General features: G+C 40.1%; 1 protein-coding gene across 15 annotated transcripts in view; it reads right to left on the bottom strand.

Moving 5' to 3' along the window:
• LVRN (laeverin) overlaps positions 1-3407 on the bottom strand; it is a 36769-nt gene extending 33362 nt beyond the window's left edge. For 6 of the 15 annotated variants that reach the window (XM_072922438.1, XM_072922436.1, XM_072922439.1 and 3 more), the window contains exon 1: positions 2647-3405. In XM_072922438.1, the coding sequence (XP_072778539.1) occupies positions 2647-3239 (593 nt within the window). In that variant the 5' untranslated portion in view covers positions 3240-3405. Of the gene's footprint in view, positions 1-2646 lie in introns of all 15 variants that reach the window. The other 9 variants (XM_072922437.1, XM_072922431.1, XM_072922430.1 and 6 more) reach the window with 4 other exon arrangements.
• Between the last annotated feature and the right edge of the window lie 17417 nt (positions 3408-20824).

The raw sequence follows: 20824 nt of genomic DNA on the forward strand, positions 1-20824 counted from the left end.
ACTCAAAATGTATCTCCTCCAAGCAAAACCCCTTCAGTGTTTTTGGAACCCATCAGGTTAGGAAATGGCTGGTAAAGTGAAGACCTAAGTCTTAGTGAAGGAAAAATAACTATTTTATATATAGTTATATATATATAATTATATATATAATATATAATATATATAATAGTTGTATATACTATTGCATACCTTTGATTCAGAGGGAACCTTTCTTAAAGAAAAATAAAAAATATGCAAAATCATTCAATAATATCAGTTATTAGGAACAAATAAATATCAAATATCATTTGTCAGGAACAAATAAAAAACCAGTACATTAAGTCTGCACTCAGTGGATTTTCTTGGATTTATTCCATTTTCTAAATACCACTGTCATCTTTTTAGCCAGACTTTCTGGTTAAAAAGTGGTGAGCTTTGTGATGAGCTAGGAATGAAAAGGGACATTTGTCATAAACCCTCTAAACACCTGGAAACTTAATTATACACATTATTTGAATAATTTAAAACTTTTTTCTTATTTTCTACTGTTCCAGCAAAGCTGATAACAACTTTTTTTTTTCTTCAGATACTCTGAATTTTTTACAGTCTGAATAAAAAAGAATCAGCATCAAATTCAGTAGTTCTTATCTTCCCTGATATCAAAAGAGAAAAAGCCCTTGCAACAGTATTAAAACCGTAAGATAAAAAAGCAGTTATTTATTGGAAGCTTCCAGGTGCCCCCACATTTATGGTCTGTGGGCTTGCCAGTTTCAGATTTCTACAACTTTTATAAGTTTAACAATTTATCATATTTGTTATCATATAATATGGACATAACAAACATTGTCCAATGAGAAGACCAGTTGGAAAGGTAATTTTTCCCATAGGTACTTTCCCATTGGAGTTGGTCCAGGGCTTCTTTGCCCCCTCATTTTGGTCTTCTCAGATTCTGACTGGAAAAAAAATGTTTTTCTTGTAGGTCCTCTACTTGAAAATAAGACTAAACAGCATTTCAGAAATGTGTTGGAAGGTTAGCTTAATCCTCTAAAATGTAAGAGAAAGAGTAGAAAAATACCAGGATCTGAGTAACCACATATAAATGGTCCAAAAAGCTACAAATATATAAAAAATACTTAAACCCCAAAAATCTTTAGGCGTCACTCAGATAGGACTTCATTGAATTTATACCACATTAGAGAGCACAGTGGCACAGAATTAAGTTATTAAGTACTTCTTCCTTTCTAATTTGGATTTTTATAAAACTATGTAAATAAAAAAATTCTATATTTTTCTTAGCTTGCAGGAATAGTCCTGTGAACAACAATCAGTGAATGAAGAACCATCAATTAAATAAAAACAGAATGTGCTTCCTAAAATACTTATAGTCATATTGCACTTTTCTCTAAGGCTTACCAAATTATCATCTTTTCCTTGAAAAAGAAAAAGAAAAAGAAAAAGAAAAAAGAAAAAGAAAATGGAAAAAGAAAAAGAAAATGGAAAAGGAAAAGGAAAAGGAAAAGGAAAAGAAAAAGAAAAAGAAAAAGAAAAAGGAAAAGGAAAAGGAAAAGGAAAAGGAAAAGGAAAAGGAAAAGGAAAAGGAAAAGGAAAAGGAAAAGGAAAAGGAAAAGGAAAAGGAAAAGGAAAAGAAAAAGAAAAAGAAAAAGAAAAAGAAAAAGGAAAAGGAAAAGGAAAAGGAAAAGGAAAAGGAAAAGGAAAAGGAAAAGGAAAAGGAAAAGGAAAAGAAAAAGAAAAAGAAAAAGAAAAAGAAAAAGAAAAAGAAAAAGAAAAAGAAAAAGAAAAAGAAAAAGAAAAAGAAAAAGAAAAAGAAAAAGAAAAAGAAAAAGAAAAAGAAAAAGAAAAAGAAAAAGAAAAAGAATTGTTTTGAGGACGAAAAATTTTTAGATGATTGACTACTTGATAAGTGGACACTGTCCCAGCGTTGACTTTGGAGTTCAAAAGAGAAGAAAAGCATCCTGATAGCACCCACAATGCAAGTCACGGATTGTCTGATAACAGCTGAGCAAGTTCATGTGTAATAGCACCTACAAGGAAGGCACAGCTGTTTAAAGCAGCCATCCATCCTACTCCTCCATGCTTCTGAAATTGCATGTGGACAGCGTCTCTAAACTCCTGCCTAAATACACAGCCAGAATCCCGGGTTCTAGAAAAAGACATGCTCCCCACAGACACAGGTTGAGGAGGTGGGGAACTGTCAGTGTTACACGGTCATGTGTGGGGCCGGATGAAGATTCTGAGACGGGTTCCATCTCCCAGGCATTGGGTACAGGTACCGTCTGACCCCCCCGCTGCAGTCAAAGGCACTCAGAGACCAGAAGTTGTCCAGCCCGTGTTGCAGGTCAAGTCACCTGCCGACGGAGAGCCAGGACAGCCTGGCCGATGCTCTCCGGAGCCCGGAGCGGCCGGCCTGGGCACAGCCCGGAGCTTGCGGCATGCTGCCTCTGGAGCCCGCGATGCGCTCCCGGGGAGGTGCTCACGCAGCGCGGAGCAGTCAGTCCCCTCTCCCGCGCCCGACGGCGAGCAGCTCCGCCCGGCGCGGTGCCAGCTCCCGCAGCCTCCCGGCACGGGCCGCCCCGACCCGCGGCCGTAGCGCTCCCGCTGCCGTCGGCGCAGGGTCTCGGGGTTCCCGCAGCCGCCACCGCCGCCTACCTGTTCTGCCCCCGGTCGGTGTAGCGGGTGAGAAAGAGCCCGTCGAAGTCCTCCTCCAGCCGGCCCTGGAAGCCCAGCTGCAGCACGTAGCGGTGCCCGGCGCGGAGCCGGCCGCGGAGCTCCAGCACCGCCACCTCGCCCGCCTCCTCCTGCCGCAGCCCCGCCACCTCCACGGCGGCGCCCGGCTCGGACCGGGGCCCGCGCACGGCGGCGACCCCGCGGCTCCGCAGCCCGGCGCTGTGCAGCACCGCCGTGTCCGTGTCCTGGAGGCAGCGCACCGTGATGTTCACCTGCCCGGTGAAGGCGAAAGGCCCCGCCTGACCCGGGCGCAACCGCGGCCACAGCTCCAAGTCGTAGTGGAGCGGCAGGAGGTGGCGGGGCAGGCGGCGAACGGAGCTGGCAGCAGGAGCGGGCGGCGGAGGGGCGGCGGGGCCGGGGGCGCGGGGCGAGAGCGGCTGCGTCGCCGCCTTCTGCCGGCAGCGCCCGTAGAGAGCGGCGAGCGCCAGGAGCGCAACCAGCAGCGCCAGCAGCAGCGCGGCCCCCGTGGCCGCCGCCCGCCGCCCCACGTAGAGCCCCCCGCCACGGGTCCCCATCCCCGCCGCTCTGCGCCCCGGCGGCCGCGGCCCCGCTACTTACGGGGCGGGGGAGTGAGCGCGCCCGAGGGCGGGAGGGGCCGGGCCAGGGGAGTCGGGTTCCCCCCCGTCCCGGGGAAGCCTCTCCGCCAAGGGCTGCTCCGGCGGCGGCCCGGGGACACCGGCCCCGTGCGGGCAGCGGGGCCGCGGCAGCCTTAGGCGGGGTAAGCTGCCGGCTGCCCCCGTCCCGTGCGCCTCAGCAGCCTGCGGGGGAAACGCCTCGGAGGGCAGCCGAGCAGCCGCTCCTTATGTCCGTGCAGGTGGCGAGCCGGAGATGCTGGATGCCGAGGAATCCCCGGGAACGAGGGGATTGCCCGGACGGACGGAACAGCCCCGCGGTGGTCCCGGCCGTGTCACAGCTCGGGGCGGCGGCTCGAGGCTGCAGAAAGCTCTGGTCCGGAGGCGACCGTCGGGTCGGTGAGGGGGGCTCCCCACGTACCGGCCGGAAAAAAACCAAAAAAACAAACAAAACCAAAACCAAAACCACATATCCGTACGTCTTCTACCACTGTGGCAGGAGAAGAGATGAGAAAATGGTGGGGTCACTGAGGAGTGCAAGTGTTGTGGTTAGAGCATTATCTGTTCTCAAGGGAAATCAACATGTTAGGTGATCAATTCTGAAAAATCTTTGTACATAAATCTTTGTACATCAACATGCAACCAAAGTGAGTTTTTAATAAATAGCTTAGAATCTCATTCCCTACAGTTCAGTTGAGGTTATAAACATCACTGTGTTATCCATACGTAGTTAACCCCATTTAAATCAGTAGTATTAATCCCATATTTGCATTTAAACAGATACTTAAAGGTTTGCTAGTTAAAGCCAGATTGCCAGCAAGAAAAAATGAAACCTTGTAAAATTTCCTGGTGTTTTTTCTCAGTTGTATCTCCTTTTTTAAATCACGATGAGCCATGCATTAACAGGAGCACAAGCCAGGAACACTGGGTCTTGGATGCCATTGCCTTGGGCCCTTTGTAAATCGGATTATAAACAGGGTTTCCCTCTCCTTTTTTTCCCTTTTTTTTTTTCCCCTTTTTATTTACTTTCAACCAACACACATGCCCCACATTGTCTTGAATCCAAGAGAATTTCCTGAGGACTGTATTCTGCACCTTCAACAGAGCCACCTTCAACACCAAATATCTCTGAAAAATTGAGGCATTGGATTAGGTATTACAGCCTGTTTGGTCACCAGAGTTAAAGAAAATTCACCTCAAAAAGCTCACTCTAAAGGTTGTATCTCCTACTGATTTTGTTATTAATTAAGAGAAATAACTTTTCCTGTTGTCCTGTATAGAATACAGGTATTGCTTTCCTCATGCTGGGTACAGCTGGGCTGGCTGCTCCAGGTCTAGGGAACAGCTCTGAGCCACTGTGCTGTGAAAATTTCACATTCCAGCAGAAGACTGTAATGTGTTGTCCTTTCACTTGAGGAATGGGGAAATACCCTCTGACAACCTGTTCCACTGCTTGCATCTCTCCTGCTCTTCTTGCCTCATCTGCTACCTCTTCCAATGCCTTTGCTGCTGTTGCCCATTAGGTTCACAACACGTTGTCTTCTGGTGCTGCCTCACCCATCTTCCCTTTCTTTTTTCACACAGCTTGACTTACATTTTTCTGTTTCCATGCTTCTTTTCTCATTTGCTTTTAATTTACCCCAGTCTTCACCACCTACACCCTGGGACTTTTTCTGTTTCCCTGGTACAGGCCTTTGCACTCTCTCCACTTAACCCATCATCCTTGCACATGCCTCACCTAACTTTATTCTTCATCTTGCACATCAGCAGACTCTCCCTTTCCTCCTAGCATATTTTGCAACATCCATCATATTGATCTCCTATTAAGACTTTGCAATAACCTCCAACTCCTTGGAGGTTGCTGGACCTGCAGCCCTTAACTAACTTCTGTCCAACAAGTATGACCTTCTGTGTGTCACTTAAATATTTCTCAGAAAATGTATTCAGGTGTTTAGGTAAGTCTCTTTTCCTTCTTGTTGACATTGTAAGCTTGGAAAACAGTTTATTGTGCCAGTCCAAAGAGGTGGTCCATACCACAGAAGAAGCATTGACACACTAGGGAGATGAGGTAAGAAGAATGTGCTCCTAGAAAGATCAGAATAGACAAGATAGCACTGCAGACAAGGACATGATGGGAAGAAGAGCACAGATATTTTAGAAAATTAAGAAGGATTTCCATGTCCTGTTTTCCAAACTTTTTATTCATTCTCAACACTGTTCAGTAAAGCCATTCTCATCCACTCAACTCCTCAAACAATGCACCAGCAGAATTAAAGCTGAGACATTTCATTCCACATATGTGAAAAGGGACAGAACTTCTCAGTTCTGAGAAGTTCTCAACCCATGGGAAGGTTGTCCTTATTAACAGTGTGGAATATGTTTAAAAGTTTACAGTTCATGTCTGTAAAACACTATTTTCTCATGTTTTCAGTGGAGAATTCAAACCCACTCCTTTCCTCCATTAACACATAATAAACCCACAAGAGTTATGACTTAGAATAAATGTTTTTAAGTGTTGTTTAACTACCTTTTCCTCTCAAATAATTTATAATCTCACAAAATGATTGATGGGTGAAGGACACAACTGGACATTCCCCTCCTGGTGGGAACATATATATCAGGGAATGTTAGAAGTGGGAAAATATTTGCATGCAGTACAAAACATGTGAGGAGCTTCTGTTGCAAACATTACTGTTTATCCCTTCTGCTGAACTTTGCAAAGTTAAGACATCTGAATGACATGCTCCTGGAGCTGAAGATGCAGGAGGTCCCAGACACTCTGACCCAGGCACTCTGACTGTGGCAAGCAAGGCAGAGTTTTTTATTCAGGCCATAGCACAAATCAATTCCTGACCTTGGACAGAAACAGAAGGCTTATATTTAAGTCAGAAGAAGCTTTTAATACATATATGAAAGTCAAAACAAATCACCTGTTATAAAAGAAGTCAGTTCTGTTTCTTTGAAGAGTTCCAAAGCATCTGACAAACTTTAGTATCATGCTTCAAATTATGGGCTCTGTGTCATGCTCACCAACTGTTCAAAGTACTACTGCTATCCCCTAAATTTTGAACAACAGAGAAAAGTCATATCCGACAGCATGGGATCTACTGTCTATTAAGGTGCAGTAAGGTAAACAACACTTCCTGTGACAGCTGGCCAGGAAAATTGACATATTTCAAGTAGCAAAATGTTAGTGACCCTTCCCTAAAGATTTTAATGATTTTAAGATTAATAGTATTGCTTTCATGAAAAATATTGTAATGTCATAATAAATCATATCTATTAAATGCCAAGAAATAGGACAATCATATGTTCAAGCAATGTGAAATACTTTTTATGCTGAAAGATGATCCCCTCAATCACATTCTTAACAGTTTGTTCATTCTAATTTGAGGATGAATGATGGCTTATATGGCAATTCCAGCATTCAGTCAAGGGTGATCAGCACTCCAGGAACTTTGTTTTTAATAGATCTGATCATGTTTCTTCTTCAGGTTTTGGGGAAGTGCTTGATTTCTTCTGTATTTACAGGATCAGAACTTCTAGGCATGAGGAATCCATGTGCACAGTGAAATCCCCCTCGCCCTGCTTTTTTAAAACTTGGTCTGCTCATTTCACAGTGTAATTTTCTCTGCATCATTTACTGTCCTTCTTTAACAATAATGTATCGGAGCCAAAAATGTTGTAATGCCTGAGATCATCTGTGGCAGGAGCTATTCCATGGAAGATACTGAAGCTGCAAACTTTTACTATTGCTGTGAAGGTGCAAATAAGTGGATACTTCAGGATGTTTCACAGCCATCTGAAATAGGAAGTGTGAGCTAATGGTGGCCATGCACCATTATTATTAGCTTAGCTGCAAATAAGTTTTATACAGATGAACAAAGCATGAACAGCCAAGGACCTTATCTTCTCCATGGACACTTTTAAGCAGTTCTCAGGTTTCCTATGGACTCAGGATGAATGCTTTAGGTCATTCTTTATGGAGGATGTATCTTGAATATCAAACTCAACACATGTGATACTTGTTACCAAGGAACTAGAATTAGACTTGAAAGAATGATGCTTCTTTCCTTAATAAGAAAAACAAACAAACAAACAACCAAACAAACCCCAAACCAAACCAACCTAAACAAGTCAACAAAACCACAAAGCAAACAAATGAGCAACCCAAAAAAACAAATAGAAACCAAACCAATCACCAGACTCTGTTCCACTGTTTCTGCCCTCAAGAGATTTTGTACACTCCTGGTACAGAACTGTGAGTGGACATAAAGTTTAAAAGTTATCACAGTATCAACTGAACATAGATCTGTATTTGTGTTGACAAGACTGTCTTACTTGGTCAGTACAGTGCAATACAGAAAGGCAAAGTGGAGAAGATTTCAAATTTAAAAGGGTCATATTTGACCAAGCATGGCAATGTCATCAAATAGCATGAAATTGAAAATTCAGGTTAATGGTTTTCAGTCTGGTGTCATTGTGCAGTGGTCACTACATGATCAAATCAAGTGCTTTCACCACAAGTTACACATCTATTAAAAAAGTTGTATGAGAAAAGCATGCTTGAAATACTACCATTATTGGTAATGATGCATGATATATAACTGAAGGGTTTTTTAACCTATGCTGTAATTAAAATATGTTCCTTGGTACTTCAGACTGACAGGCCACTGATAATCCTTTGTCTAACAGATGATGAAGACATGCAAAAATTTGTAAATTCTGTTCTTGTTTGATGGACCAGCTGTGAGCTATCTACCAGGGCCTTGCTGACTGCCTCTGTAGATCTGTGTACTACTGGGATGGTTTGGATCTGAAGAGCAAATGCTGGGTAGGAGCAACAGCTCTCACCACTGGAGAAAGAACAGCCACTGGAGCAAAACAAAGCTATTTCTCTGGGCATTTCTGCTTGTGAAGGACAACAGAGTAGTCCCTAAATGGTGTGGGTAGAATATAATAATGATGAATCCATGAGCAGAGTCACGGTGCTGAAGACTCCCTCCAAAGAGCTGAGGGTGTTCAAAGAAGCCATCAAGACCTGCAGCCCTGATTGAAGGTAGGATACATGGGAAAAGCAACTCTTCCCCAGGGAGGGTCAGGAAAGCATTTCTAGAAAACGTGAAGAGATCCACAGATGTATGCACAGCTGACATGAAAACCACTAACCAGAATATGATTAGAAGATGACAATTATGAAGGCTGCATTTTTTTTTTTTTAATATAGCTGGCGATATTATCAGTTGGCTTGGAAGTTTTGGCAGGCAGTTGATAGGACTGATAAACTATATCTTGCAACTGAGGCTGTATGGAAAAGAAACATCACATTTTCATCAGTCTGCGTAGCAAGAAAAAATCCCATTGGAACAATGCATTCTGTGAAGTTTTGAAAGAAAATTGTTTCAGATTTAACAAAAAAAGGATGGGTGCATCCATGAAACTTTGTTCCAAACACCATTTAACCTCTTCTCTTGTGAAGTTTAATATTTTCTGATTATTACTGCACTTAAAAACAACTTGTAGAGGTATCAGTTTTTTCTCCAAATATGCCAACATTTTCAGGCTTGCATCCTGTCAGACTGCAAGGAAGTAGTTAGTAGGCTGATATTGCTTAATATAATGAATGGTGTAATTTTTTTAAATTGTTGGCTCTTTTTATTATGTTTTACAAGCTTTTAGATGCCCATTATTTTTCTGGGAGCTTCACTGAAATTAACCAGGAATGTAGTATTTGTCCCCTGAGTGCTTGTCATACTGAGATTTATCAGCTCTCTAGGAGGAATAGCAAGTAAAAATTTGAAAAATTGATGTATTGGGATACTGTAAACTTTTTCTCATCCATGGAGTTGGACCAATGGATTTGGATCAAGGACCCATGTGTCTTCTCTTATTTCACCTCCTTTTATTGCAAGGAGGGCTCTTGGATGGTATGCAAGCCTAAGATTGCAACAGCCAAGTACAGGAAATGCTTCACAAAGCTAACTTCAGCCCTAGAGCTGCAGAGGGAGCCGAAAGGGAAATAAGCAAAACCTTAGCGCATCCAGCTTGCTTTCCTGTTAGGACAGGAGGATAACAGAAGACAAAGCCGTGGCTGTTCCTGCTGGAAATAACCTCTTCATCTGCACTAAGCTTCTGCCAGCCAGTTCAGCTGTCCAGAACAGTGGGCCATGCTCAGTCTGTCAGGACTTGTGAAGCCTCTCTCCTGGGCCACATTCTGCATTCCAGCCACTGATGGGCATTCGGGCCAGGACACAGAAAAGAGAGGTCCAGGACACCACAGCTAATCCAAAGTTAACTCCCTGGAAATGCACATGCTTTGGGCACTGCGTCCTCTGTACTGACTGCTTTGCTTCTTTAGGGTCATCACACCTATAAATGTCAATTTAATCTTTAGCCCATTTTCCTTAGAAAATGCTCTATTTTTCTTTACTGGGAGTTAGCTTTGAACAGAGCCCTATTATTGCACATCTACAAGCTCCACTGGCTCATCATCATCAAAAAAAATCAAAAAAATATATACAGCTCACACTCCAAAGTATTGTTTTAAATCTCTCCTCTAAGATTATAAACTGTTTGACACATTTTGAAATGTATTAGATTTTTAAAAATTACTGAGAAATTAGTACAGTTACTCCCCCACACTTTTTTCCCCCATTAAAATCTTCGCTAAAGTAGACCTGAAAACTACCAGTGGGAATTTCCATGCTGACAAAGACTTAAACACCCAAGACTCCAACAGATAGAAAGCTTATGCATCATCTTTATCCCCAGATTCCAGGTATTATATTTTGAAAGATAGACTTTTTGAAGAAGTTCACAAAACACTCTTATTTTTTATTGGTCCACTGTGATTTACTGCAGAATGTGGCTACGTGTCAACTTGTGATCAAATTGGCCAGAGCTCTGTATATCCCCACATTCCCTAGACAGCCTGTTTTCCAGGGCCTCTTTCTGGCAGGCCTTTGGTGGAAATGTACTAAGGTTTGAGCCTGATTTATAAACAGAATAAAGCAGGTCTCCAGCTTAACCCCTTAGTATGTTCTTCTGGCATCTCAGAGCACAGCACCTGTTTAGAATTCTTGTGGTGCAACTTGTAATCCCATTGCAGTTTTTCATTTCTACTTGCTAGGTGTGCCCTGATAAACCCCAAATCTGATCTCATCTGATCTTCAAATGCTCTGGTCCAATGAGACAATTAAAAAAAAAAAAAAAAATCTTCCTAAAGCCTGTGTGATTGGCAGGCAAAGAGTTCAAATATTTAGGAAGTCTCTACATTTGGTGACATGCAACCTGTCTCAAGAAAACATGTACCATGGAAGAGGCTCAAAATAAATAAATTACAAAATATAATTCAAGAATCTTTTGTATGGATGGACCTGAGGAGGGAATGTACTCTGAGGTCTTGTACAAATCAGCTTTCTACAAAGTCTGTGACATAAAATACAGAAATAGGACATCCCTACTCATAAGAAGACAGGAATACATTTTTCACTTAAAATTAATGTGTATAAAATAATTATGCTGCTGGTTACTAGACCCTGTCTTTGGTGCCGAAAAGATCACCATAGAATAAAGGAGGTGGTTGAGCCTTTGGATATCTCTTTATATTAACCAAACAAACAAATAAACCAATGAAATAATCCAAAACATAACCCCCAAAATGGAACAAAGAAGAAATCCAATACAACACTTCTGTGCATTTGTTTGTGTTGGAAAAGCTAGAGCTACAAAAGCAGGATTTTCTTTCAGGACTAATGATACAGTAGATGCCTTTGAGAACAGCTCAGTAAAAATAATAGAGTTGAGAAGCATTTCTGATCTTTCTTTTGGTAGAGTTGTGTGGGACTGCAGATTGACCCATGCCACCAACTCATAAGTGTGCTTTGGGGTTTTTCGAGATGATATGTGAAAAGTCTTAGGAGAGCAGTCAGGATGCACTTCTGAGGAAGATGGCAGTAGTGACATGAAGATCAGTGAGAAGAAGACTCCAAGCTGATGGCAAGGTGAGGCAAAACAGGAGGAAGGCTACACCACTAGTTTATTCAGGGGATAATTTCTGAATCACCAAAGCCAAACTGCAGAATGCTAGTTTTATTATAAAGTCAAAATGAGGAACTTGTGCCATTATGAACAATGTGAACTATGACATTATCAAATCTCTATGAGGGACAGAGGGATGTGTCACAAAAATGAACATCCCAATTTTCTGGTACAGGGGTGACAGAAACACAGTCTCCATGCCAAAAAATCCCAACCCATAACTGAGAAATTATAACTAATAAAATAACTAAGACAAGTTAAACCTGAGAAAGTTTGGGTGCATGCAACATATGTTAGTTTGTTTTGGAAACAGAAAGAATTACATTGATAAAGTACAGTAATGGGCTGCTAGCCACATTCTTCATTCTTCAGAAATTAGCAAATTGAATTATGAGGTAAGGGAAGAGGAGAGCCTAGCATGCAGATAAACCAAAACAAATACCATGGAAAAGGCAAGGACATCCTGGCAAAGTATTCAAAGCTTCAGGCCATGAGAAGCTCAATGCTGATATTGCAAAAGAGCATGGTTTTGTACTGCTAGCCACTCAAAAGAAGAGGCGCCCCAGGATTCTTCCCTTCCCATTGCCTGGCAAGCCTTTGGAATGATCTGCTGTGGTGACTGGACCTCATATGCTGGAATTATCTGTTAAAGTCTTAGCTAGTGACTTCTGGCAAATTTATAATACATTCAGTAACTTGGGCAGAAAAACTCTTGATGTCTTTTTGGTGAACTTCAGTCCTTAAGACTTATCTTAAGACTTATTTACAGTGGTCCCAAATGGGTTTCATTCAAATATTGAAGGAACTCTTTGGTTCATTGTAATTCCTATACTGCTCTGGTATCATACTGACTCAGAGTCATCTTAAATGCCAGCATATCACTAAATCTCACTCACAGTGATAGTGCACCACCTTTGTCCTCACATCAGTCCCCCTGTTCTGGAGGGACCACTGCACATATCACAGATCATAGGAGATGCACACATTTTCAGTTCCTGTCCCTTGCATAATGAATGGGTCTTAAATTTTTTTCCCTGGGGTCACTTCTGGCCAGAGTGAAGGCTGTATGACCCCAGCTGCAATTTTAACTATAATTCAAAACCGAACCCCACAAGATCCATGTCCCATCCCCCAAAGTTGACACTTCAGGAGAGATAAACCTCAAAGCCTAAGTAGATGTCCAACATAGCTCTATACAAGGATTATCATGGGCTCATTTACAAACGGGAAGTTTTAAATCACTTTTGTTCTGGGAACTCATGGGAAGCTATTGGAAGATTGTCAAGCAAGCTGAGTTTTTATTACCAAACCTACACCCACTTCATGCACATTTCAAGTGATGTCCAGGATGAACAGTCTATTCTTTGTAGTGTTTCCTTTTCTGAAGTAACAAACCCTCCTGGTTTTGATTATTGTTTTCAAGCACCTCCTCAATATGTTGACTCATTTAATATTCCCTTGGTCCCTTGTTGCATGACTTCTTCCCTCACCATGTGCACAAAATAATGTATGTGCCAATAAAATGCGAACTCTGAAGCGCTCCTTTCTGTAACAGAACAAAGTGTTCTCTTTCCCCTTTAGTTGACTACTGTTCCATACTCTTCTTAAGCTGATAGCACCTTAGAGGTTATAAACAGATACTTCACAGGAAAGGTTTTTCCTGCTGTGGTTGATAGACAAAAATGAAGCACAGCATAGAGAGTACACATCAGCAACAACTACTCATCTCAAGGTAGTTTATAACTACCCTGAGCCTTTATTCTTCCATAAATCAAGACATTCCAAAATGCAGAAGAAAGAGCAACTAGGAAAGTGAAAGTATTAAAACACAGAATGATTTTGACATTAATTGTGAAAGGCAAGAAGTCAATTCCAGGCCTGTCAAAAAATGACACCAGCACTGGCCTTCTACTGCAGGAAAATTGTGGAAACCACTGCACAGAGTAACATTACACACATTTTGCTGATTCCCCTTTTGTCTGTTCTTCACCTTGGTCAGACCAGAAAGAACATATTTCAAAGTAAAGATGGCACACAACATGTAATTGGGATACTCCTATATCGCATAGATTTCATTAAAACATATTCAGCAAAGATTTCCTGCAAGGATTGTGCAGGTGAAGGCTGAGATATCTCATCTGTATTGAGCAAAGAGACATTTGTGAGCAGTTTCTTAAAGCTGGATACAAACAGGAGTACAGTAGAACCCAAACCTTTACAACAATCTGTCAAATTTAATTTCAAAATACAAGGAAATCTCAAGTGTTGAACCCAATCATCTTGCCCACATTTAGATTTAGGAAGCACAAAGGGCAAATGCAGATCTCATCTCACCGTCTTTCTGCAAGTCTCTGGATCATAATCTCCGGCCAATGCTGTCATAAAATAGAATGGTGATGACTTGTCCAGAAATTATATAGACAGCAATGCAATTAATTTGGTGTTATATGTGTCTAGAGTATTTAGCCACTACTTCTCTGGGCCAGGAAGATGTTGTTAAGTGTAAAAAGCAGTGTAGAACACAGTGGGCAATACACCTTTCAAAGAAAGAGCACTACCCCTTCCATTACCTCTTCAGTAGCTGCTTCTCCTGATAAATGTTTTCTTTTCCCTTGGTAAAGAACTTTCCCTTAAATAATTCTGTTTGAATGGTAAATGCACATCAAGTTACAGTTATGGTAATGACTTACTCCATTCTCAATTTCTTTACTTCCCTCTGATCACATTCTGTTTATTACGGTGTTAATCCCATTGCTAGAGAATCTTCTACAACAAGAAGTAGTTTTTGAAAAGAAGGTTGGGGGAATATCCCAAACAAACTTTGTGAACCAAATGCAGCTATTCAGGACTTCATCTCAAAACCAGAACTACTGCATACAGTCACTTTTTGTGGGTTTTATTTCTCAAACTGAAAATATTTTCAAAGTTTAGTTAACACAGTTGTATTTATAAAAAGTGCAAGTAAGCCAAAGCCCTCGCAGTACGCCACTTTTGTTACACTACTTGATCATTATTTTTCTTCTCTCACATAACAGACACTTCAGTTGAAGTATCATATTCAGTTTAATATTATCATATTTTATTGTATCATAAAATGGCAGTCAGGGATTGCTTCAAATATCTTAATGACTCCTTGCTGTGGGTATGTAGTAGAAATAATGGGGCTTAGAGTGTATCCCAAGAATTATCTCAGTACTCTTCGCAAATTCATTGTGTCAATCCTAAAACAAAATGATGTGATCATAGTAGGCAAGAGCTAAAGGCTTTGACATGGGGAATGGTAACTTCATTTTAACATCACGACTGTCCGTGTAAAACTGTAAATAAGGTAACTTTTGCCTAACAGCTGTTTTTATTGATATCTCTGTTGCCATGCTGTATCCCTTAGTACCATTAGAGAGGGTCCATTCAAGAAGGTTCCTCACTATTCCAGCAGCTCATAGCTCTAGGAGACAATGAACACTGCACAGGGAAGATAGGGCCAAGCTAAAAGTTCTCCAAAGAGAGACATATTCCACTTCTGCAGCCATCAGTTTTCCTTGCCCGAACTCTCATTAGCATGTTGCTCATATATTCAGTACTGTACTGGATATATATTGTACACAATATATAAATTGTCAGGAACTCACAATTTTTATACCCACATGTCTATATAGCAGTTGTGAAATAATGATATTCACCAGCAGTTTCAAGAAAATGGGTCACAGACACCAAAATGAGCCTATTACCATCTAACCTGCCAGGCATGAATGCCTCACATGCAGAAATCTGAGCACTGGTCATGGCCAGTGTAGTGGTTTGCCACCCCAACACTTGCCATTGCCATGACTGTTATGCCAAAAATAGAAGCTTTCCTGAAATTAGCAGAAGGGGAAAGAGGCCATGTAGTGGGAACTGAGTACCAGATTTGGAACTGGAAAGAAGTGTGGCATGAAGGCATGTAAAAGTATGAATGTTACAGACAAAAGGAAGGAGTCCATGTATCTCTAATTGAGGAATGTCATATATATTGCCAATTAAAAGAGCATAAATTTCTGATAACCCCTTTTTAAACGTTTGGCATCATGCTGCCCTAAGTATGTGCACATTATTACTTTTCTGCTGTCTGACACTGAAATAGATCTCAGGATACCATCACAAAATGCCACAACTTATGCACATGCTTTTTTATTCAAACAAGAAACACTGAATGTGAACATACACAGTTGGTTAGGACAGTTAGAGATTCTCTTATTCTATATTGTAAATTCTGCCAGCAAAGTGATTTCATTTGCAATTACAGAAAAAGATGCAGACAAGCTGCACAACATTTCTGGAATTTTTAAATTAAAAGCAAGAATTCCAGGAATGGTCCAAATAATCAGAGAACTGGAACAACAGGGTTCCAACAGGAGGAGTGGAAAAAAAGAGAGAGGAAATTCTGAGTGATCAATCTCTTATTTGCATTACGTGTTTTAATGTTTGTAGAAAGATTGTTGCCTCAAAACCAAAAGAGAAATTATTAGAGGTCAAATGTTCCAACTTTTACACTTAATGCTTCGTGTAAACATACTTCTTTCCAGTTAATATAGAAAGTTTTTGTGGTTGTTTCCAAAAGTATCTAACCTCTTCTGTGTAAAATTGATTACCACAACAAAATGACTGCAGTATCAGAAAATGGGTAGAACTAAGAAAGTATCTTACCATACAGAAGGGACCAGGCCCTCTAATTGCCCCAGAAATCAGATCCTGACCATACAATTCATGGAGCCATCTGATGAAATGAATAAAACCAAATGCACAGCTTGCTGAGGTCCAGAAAAACAGGTAAGCACCAAATAACCAGTAACAGAGACTGTAAGTAGTAAAATAATACTAGGGGTTTTCATCCAGCATGCTGGTACCATCATTTTTTATTCTCCTTTTTTTTTATTCTATTGTTTCTTTACTTACTCTTCAAAAGCCTCTCACAACTGAGGTGGCGTGCTCAAGGCTGCATCCTTAGCTTTATTCTTGCCCACTGCAGACAGAAAAGTTCATAGCTGTTAGATAGCACACCTACCCAGGGAAATCTTGCTATATGGCAGAGGTAGAACATGCGTGTATCTTGAGCAAAAACCAGGAAACATTAATTTTGGTGAGAAAGATTAAAGTGTTACTTTTGAGTTAATGTGAAGCAAAACACTTCAAACGTATCAGACTGTATAATTTCAAAGATGGATTAATTTTGAAATGTTTTCTAAAATTTTTCATGTCTTAATTTTACACAGTCATCTTATCATTTTTAATATCAGTTCTGAAACAGTGAACAATTAAATAATCACTACAACTTCCCACCCTCTGTAATTAATTTACTGAAAAAAGTTTAATATATTTATTACTAGCATGTCTAGAGTATTTATAATAAAAAACATTATTAACAGACACAGTAAAATGATAACTTAAAATACATATGCTATTTAAAAAAAGGCCCCCAAAAAATCTACGAACCTCTAAATTCAGAGTGAAGTATTTAGAATTCAGCAAAGAGCCTTCAACTAAAGTGAAAAGAAAAATATGTAGAAATGCTGGAACTTTTCACCAGTTGGATTTTTTGCTGCAGCCAGCTCACTGTTTTCTGGGCATGTGACATATACACATATACAGAATGTCTCTGTGAGACTTCTGGTACATCAGCAAATCTTCAGCTCTGTGGAAGGTGCAATTTCATCTTACACATCTCTAGTGACAGCACTGTTTTTTTCCTGTCCTCCTTCAGTCCTTTATTTATTCCTGCCTTCATGCAGCTGTTCACCCCCTCCTGCGCTGAGCCAATGTTATGATCTGTGAGAGCAAAGGAAAGGAATATAAACCTCCCCCCTCCCCTTGAAGAAGAAATTCAGAGAGTGGAAAAAGAGAAGCAATGATGAAGTGATAATTGCCCCCTTTCCATTCACATTTAATTAATTATTTTCTTCTCTAAATTCCATGTAAGGATGGTCAATGCCTATGCAGTATCATTTTCTGAGTGACAATTTAGCATGGTACTCTTCCCAGTTAAAATCTAGATCTTCAAAGGCTGGCAAGCCAGCCCAAACTCTGGGCTAGCATAACAAAACTGTTTCTTATCATGAATAATGGGATGAAGCCAAATTACTACAAGTGATATTAATTTGCCTTCTAAACTTTGTGTTTAGACTACTGAATTAATGAACTAATGACTTCCATTGAGGCTACACCCTCTTCTTGGCAGCACTGGCTAAAGAAAGCACTCATCTTGTTATAGTATGATAACAAAAAAAGTACTTTTGGAGAAGCAAATTGGAAGGGTACTAAATAATCTTTTTCTGAACCACATCAATATTACCATTTCTTCTGCACCTAGAAAAAAAAAATACTATCCTCCACCTCTCAGGTTTTTTACTAGAAAGTGCAGATGGAATCCTGTATGAATTATTGATTCTTAACTCTTACAGAGCTTCCAATGAGTACTTCATGTCAAAGGGGTTTACAAAGTCCTAAGTTTAGTCCAAAGGTACTAAACTTAGAAGAGTTCTCCTCAGACTCTTTCTCAAACAAAGAAATTAGGTATAAGGGTATAATGGATGGGTGCTTATTTTTCAATTGAAGTCACTGTAAGAGAAAAAAAACTTTATCCAATGCAGATATAAGAGAGAATGGAAATTGTAAACCATCTGCATGTGAAAAAAATGTAAAGGATTTGTGGAATGGTTGGGAAGGCTTCTGCACAATGTACAGGCCATAGCAAGCTTTTGTTTTTGATTGAGAGACAGGATATACTGAAAAAGCCACAGCCTCTTTGCCAGCATATGGTGAGAAAAACAGAGTAGCTGGCAGAGGCACAATACTGACTTTACCACGTGTTTGGAGACACTTGCTCCCAGACCTATTCATTTTAGGCTTTTATCACCTTAGAATTTTCATGTTTGACTGTTTAACAGAGAAACCTTTACCCTAGTCTTTGTTTTGTCGCCTTTAAATAAACTGGCTGCATGCCCAAACTTCTCAGAAAGATCATACAGTATATACTGCCTAGAAGCATCCAAAAAAGCAAAAAGCCTGTCCTTTAGCTCTCTACATATTAAATTGTTGTTCCTTACAATGGAAAGCACAAGTCAGATGAAGATTTAGAAAACACCTGAAAATTGGTCCAGTAAAATGCCTGATGAACCTCATCAGGTTCATTCAACTGTAATACCAGGAAAGAGATGAGTTCTCTTCAGGTTCAGTGATCCTGTGGTATCTGGGTTTGACAAGTAAGGGTAGGACCACGATCTTGACATTGCAGACAGGGAATCATGGGAAGAGAGAGCCTTGGGGAGAAAACACAGACCAAAATTTATGTTCTGTTATTGTTATTCAGAAATCAATAAAGCCAAACCCATCAAAACACTGCTAAGCTATACAGTTGTAGGGCACAGCTGGTTTCACTGGCCAGCAACACTTTTCTATGCTCAGAGGTCAGGAAAAAGCAGAGATACTGTGTGAAGATGTATTGGCATGCTCCAGGTCCTATAAAAAACTGAGAAGCAGCACAAGGTTGTTGTCTTGAATTACACTTTCACACTTCCTACACTGCATCTGTCTCTGCAACTTATCTCAGGAGGCCCTTTTCACTTCTGTTTTGTCTTGAGGCTTATCTGTCTTAGTTTTGCACATTTTAATGTATTGCTAAGGTTGAGTCCTCCCAAGTCAGGAGACATTTTGGCACAAGCAGACAGCACAGAATCTCAGATTCATGAGCAATCTCATTGTGCAATCCATCATGCACAAATGACAAGACCTAGCAGGACGCTTTGTAAAGGAGTGATGTTATGTTTGATAAAGACTGTGCAGCTCTGAAGAGCTTTTTGTGAGACAGACAGAGCCCTTCTCCAGGCAGGTAAAGCAAGGTAACAATGAGTAGGAACAATAACTAAAGACTACTAACAATTCTGAGAAATAATGAGTAGAAGCAACAGCTAGAGGCTACTAAAACTACGAACTACCACCGGCTACTAAAAAGGCACAAAGGACATACACAATACAAAATGGATTAATTTCTTAAAGACAAATTGACCTTTTGTATTCTGTACAAGAAGAAAGAGCATAAAACGGGACTTGAGGAAAAGGAAAAAAAAAATCAGAATTTTTCATCTGCACAAAGTACTCAACTTTGCTATAGGCATTCAGAGAGTGAATCAAGCAGCTCAGTTGAGACAGATAGATGCTTAATTCTCTTTACAAAAAATAAATAGATAGGTATTAAATTCTCCAGAATTTTTTATCTCTTTGAAAGCAAAAGGCTGTCTATTAAGTAACTCTGTCACCCAAAAGAAATAAGCAACTGAATCACAAACGTATTTTATTAGTAACAGCTGTATGAGACATTAGTAAAAGTTATTTTGTGAGCTGCAAGAAAAGCACATATAATTTTGAATCTTTCAGGTTAGTTATTTTTATGTTTACATTACATGGCATTTACTTGTACAGAATAGCTTATACTTTTAGATACAGTTAAAACAGCCACTTTCCAAAGCATACAGACTTGGTTCTTAAGACTTCAATATAAATTGCCCTAGCCACATGAAGAAAGCTATCCCAATGTGATCAACATGAAAAGACCTCTGGAGAGGAATCAAGTTACAGCATTGGTGTGGATCGATGTGTAATCAGTTACATCCATTGATGTGGATTATATAAAATGTAACCAATCAAGTTGGTTAGGAAGAAATATAGGAAATATAGGAAAAGACTTAAAATAAACCACTGCCTTATGTGAGGACCCATAGTGAAAGAAAAATTACATATAATGGAAGGAAATAAATTCATAAAACAATCTGGATTAGTATTCTTGTAAGGGTTAAAGCACTCTTTTCTCTAGATAGTCTCATGTTAATAACATATGCAACATGCTTATGATATCGTAACTCCCATAAACACAATATATTAGAATTCTTTTTAAAATTACTTCATATACTTGTGTTTATTTGCTAGAACACAGTTGGCATGGCTAGATGAAGAAAACAAATAAAGCTTTCCAAATGCTAACCACATTTATCCAATTCTAAATAATATGTCTTTTGGGAAGTCATCTCTGGTTGCTCTATTAAACAGAGCAAAAACTTTAAGAAGAGAATCTGTAGAGCTCAACTTTTGTTCTTTATAGAACACATAATTAAGACTAAGGAAATAAGAGCAGACACCACATCCATGTGCTAATTTATAGATGAACCCTCCAGCTCTACAACATGAGAGGGCAGCCAGTTGGTTTTTATGCTAAACTGAATTACACAACTGCAGTAGATTAGTAATTGTTTATTTATATATCTGAGTTCCATACTGCTACCATTACATGCCATCCAGATGTCTTAAAAAGCTAAAGCTAGGCTTACCTACGCTAAGTGGCAGATACACTAACATTATCAGCATATCTAAGGAAGAAAGCTTTTTCAGTTTCTCCTTCTCACCTTTGAATCTGTTGATCCATCTCAGCCTGTGTGACAAAACCAGAGTCTCAAAGACATTTA

This window comes from Taeniopygia guttata, chromosome Z (assembly GCF_048771995.1).
Source record: "Taeniopygia guttata chromosome Z, bTaeGut7.mat, whole genome shotgun sequence".
Classification (NCBI taxonomy): domain Eukaryota; kingdom Metazoa; phylum Chordata; class Aves; order Passeriformes; family Estrildidae; genus Taeniopygia; species Taeniopygia guttata.